The sequence below is a fragment of the Brassica oleracea genome, chromosome C8, assembly GCF_000695525.1.
Source record: "Brassica oleracea var. oleracea cultivar TO1000 chromosome C8, BOL, whole genome shotgun sequence".
Taxonomy (NCBI): domain Eukaryota; kingdom Viridiplantae; phylum Streptophyta; class Magnoliopsida; order Brassicales; family Brassicaceae; genus Brassica; species Brassica oleracea.
In genome coordinates this window covers 10994775-10998229 of record NC_027755.1, presented here as the reverse complement: position 1 = coordinate 10998229, position 3455 = coordinate 10994775, and the positions used below count along the sequence as shown (strand labels likewise).

At 30.8% G+C, this 3455-nt stretch overlaps 1 protein-coding gene across 1 annotated transcript in view; it reads right to left on the bottom strand.

The window, feature by feature from the left end:
• LOC106308642 overlaps positions 1-3455 on the bottom strand; it is a 59773-nt gene that overhangs the window by 31259 nt on the left and 25059 nt on the right. Inside the window, exon 4 of the mRNA XM_013745783.1 lies at positions 2751-3303. Coding sequence (XP_013601237.1) covers positions 2751-3303 — 553 coding nt within the window. The remainder of the gene's footprint in view (positions 1-2750; positions 3304-3455) is intronic.

Genomic DNA, 3455 nt, shown 5'->3' with positions numbered 1-3455 from the left:
TTAGGGTTTAGGGTTTAGAGTTGATGTTTCAGGGTTTAGGGTTCGTATTTCAAAAAAAAATAGGGTTTAGGATTGATGGTTTAGGGTTCGTATTTTAAAAAAAAAAGGTTTAGCATTGGTGGTTTAGGGTTAAGAGTTGAGTTTTAGGGTTTATGGTTTAAATTTCGAAATAGTATAATTGGAAGAAAACTAAAAAAAATATTTTTTATTTTTTTAGCTTTTTATTTATTTAAATATTTATTTATTATATATATAAAGAACAAGGGTATAAGAGTCTTTTGCCACTTAATGAAGAATGTATTTTTGAAAATGTCCCTTTAGTGGTGGTAAAAATTAAAAGTGGTAGCATGAAAGTGGTAAGCATATAATTTCCCCTTATATGTTTATGTCAAATTTCGAAAAATATTTTATATATTAAGTTAACTTATTTATTTTTGTTAACTTAACTAATTTGATATTGCTTTCTGTTTTATTTTGAAATAAACAATTTTGGAAAATATTAACATTTTATATTTTGATTGGTCGTTTAACATCCTACGTGAACGCTTTCAATGGCTTATAGCCTCAATTTTTATATAGTATAGATAGCAAAAATTAAGATAATGATTTGTCATAATTTGATTGGTGGGTTTAATCCTATATGGATGCTCCTACTGACTTATAACCTCAACTTTTATATAGTATATATACTAAATAACCAATGTCTTATAGCCTCAACTTTTATATACCTTTTGGTCAATAAAAGTTTGCTGAGTGAACTGAATTAAGAATTTGTAAGAAGCAACCTTGTAACTTGTTTTGTTGTTGATGACTAGTTCTTAATCTTATAGACTACACCAGCCTTTAAATCATCTTCGCTATTCGATTAGCTATTAGCTGGTATGAAGGCGTGGATTGTTGTTCCAAAAAAAATTTGTATCAAACAAACAATGTGGTGCTTATTAAATTTTAAACTGAGAATATCTAAACAATTGTTTTTATATCTTTTGATCAATAAGAAATAACTCGAGATCGATAAGCAAACCACCCTTGTTGATGTTACATGCTTCCCAAAAGTGAACCACTCTAGTAAGAACTTCATTCTTATTAAAAAAATTTCTAAAATCATCGAAAACAAAAGAAGTAGCAGAAACAACCATTGTGTTAATATCTATTTTCTCTTTTCAATATCTATCTCTTTCTCAAAGTAAATCTTGAAAACTTTTAGAACTTTAGACAATTATTTATAGTCATCCAATACTTCATATATTAGAAAGTTTCTTATTTTATGTATTTAGTGAATTTACCTTTTAGATGTTTTAGTTTTTGTTATTCAACTCCTTTAACATCAGTTTCCATTTTTTTCATTAGTCTATTTTATGTTAATATACATAAATTTGCAAATCATGACATTTTAAAAAGGAATTATTTTTTATTAGCCTATTTTATTAGATAATATATATTTTTTATTAACAGGTAATATAGTATTTAAGGATATGTTTTGACTTTTAAAATTTTGATTTTTAAATATAATAATTATATATCGACATTAAGCATTAACACTTATATTTTCTGTTAATATACTTCAATTTGGAAATCATGACATTTTAGAAACTAATAATTTTCTATTAGCCTACTTTATTAGATAATATACAGTTTTTATTAACATGTAATATAGTATTTAAGGCTATGTTTTGACTTTAAAATTTTTGATTTTTAAATCTTATAATTATATATCGACATTAAGTATTAGAACTTATATTTTCTGTTAATATACATTAATTTGGAAATCATGACATTTTAGAAACTAATAATTTTCTATTAGCCTACTTTATTAGATAATATACATTTTTGGAAATATTAACATTTAATCTGATTTGTCATATTTGTATTGGTGGTTTTAAATCCTATATAGACGCGTTCTATGGATTATAGCCTTTTTACTTTTGTTTTTTCATTTATTATAACAATTAACATTTTAAAGCAAGCTATAAAATGTTAATATTTATTTTGTTAGTTTAAGTTATATATGGAATATTAACTTCGCTTTAATTTTTTTGGGAAATATTAACATTTTAAAATTAATTATTATTTTTATTTAATTTATGTAGAATTTCGAAATTAATATTATATATATATATAATGTTTTTACTTTTGTTAGTTTGCCTTATTCGATATTGATTTATTTTTTTATTATGAAATAAACAGTTTTTTTGGAAATATTGACATTTTAAAAAATAGCAAACTAAAATGTTGATTTGTCATAATACGATTGGCGGGTTTTTTTTTTGATGAAATTTGAAATTTATTGATCAACAATTTGAAATTTTTACAAACGATTAAAAGTTGTTAAATGTCTAAGGTGCATACGAGAAACAAATCGAATACTAAAGAGTAACTTGAAACCATCTTCTTAGCAACCCTTCCAATTTGTGGCCATGAGTGTATCGCAAAGAGCAGATGCGGTTTCGAACTGCCTTGTCTATGAATCTTCTTAATTGATCAGTCGGGATCCCTCGTCGCTGGTGACGCCTTGAATTTCTTTCCCTCCAGATGTAGTACACGGTTGTTTGGAAAAGCATCCTTGCGAGGATTGAGTCGAGGCTTTTTCCTCCCATAGTACGTAGCCGATTGACAGTCCATTCCCAATCTGGGTTGATGTTCCGTCCAACAAGTGGTCTAGCCAGAGATTCCCATATCGTGTAAGAGTATGGGCAGGCGAAGAACAGGTGATCTCTTGTTTCATTTCTCTCTCCACAAAAGCCACAAACCTGAATAATACCCCATGTTCGCATACGATCTCCCGTTGATAACCTGTTCCTTATTGACAGCCATGTTATGAAGGAGAATCTAGGAACCCCCTGTGCGAACCATACCACTTTACACCAATCCACGTTGCTTCTCCTTTCTCTTAGTTGATCCCAAGTTCTTGCCGCTGAAAACGTGGTCCTGTAATCATCAACCCCATGCTTCCATAATATAATATCGCTACCTGTACCAGGGGAGGGAGGAGCCGCAGCTAAGATCTGGTCATAAAGCTCCCGGTACCGCCGACTCCTACGTCCTCGAATGTTCCACGTATTCCCCCTCGCTGCGTCACTGACTTTGGCATGGCGTGATATACCCAGATAAGTGGTGCCCACCGCTCCTGTAATATTAAACAATTTCCCAATTCCAAGCCAATTGTCAAACCAGAAGGAAGTAGTTCGACCATCCCCGATATCAAATCTAACGAACTCATAGGCCACATCTCTTAGTTTCAGGAGCTTCCTCCATATCCAAGATCCATTTTGTTCTCCTCTCACATCCCAAAAGGAATTATACCTGAGCAAGTAGTGTTTCACCCAACTTACCCATAGGGAAGCCGGTTTTGTGTAAAGTCTCCATATGAGTTTAAGGGCAAAGGCTCTTGCCGTGTCCTTGAATTTCCGCACACCCAGACCACCTTCGTCCTTAGGCAAACAGAGATCCTCCCA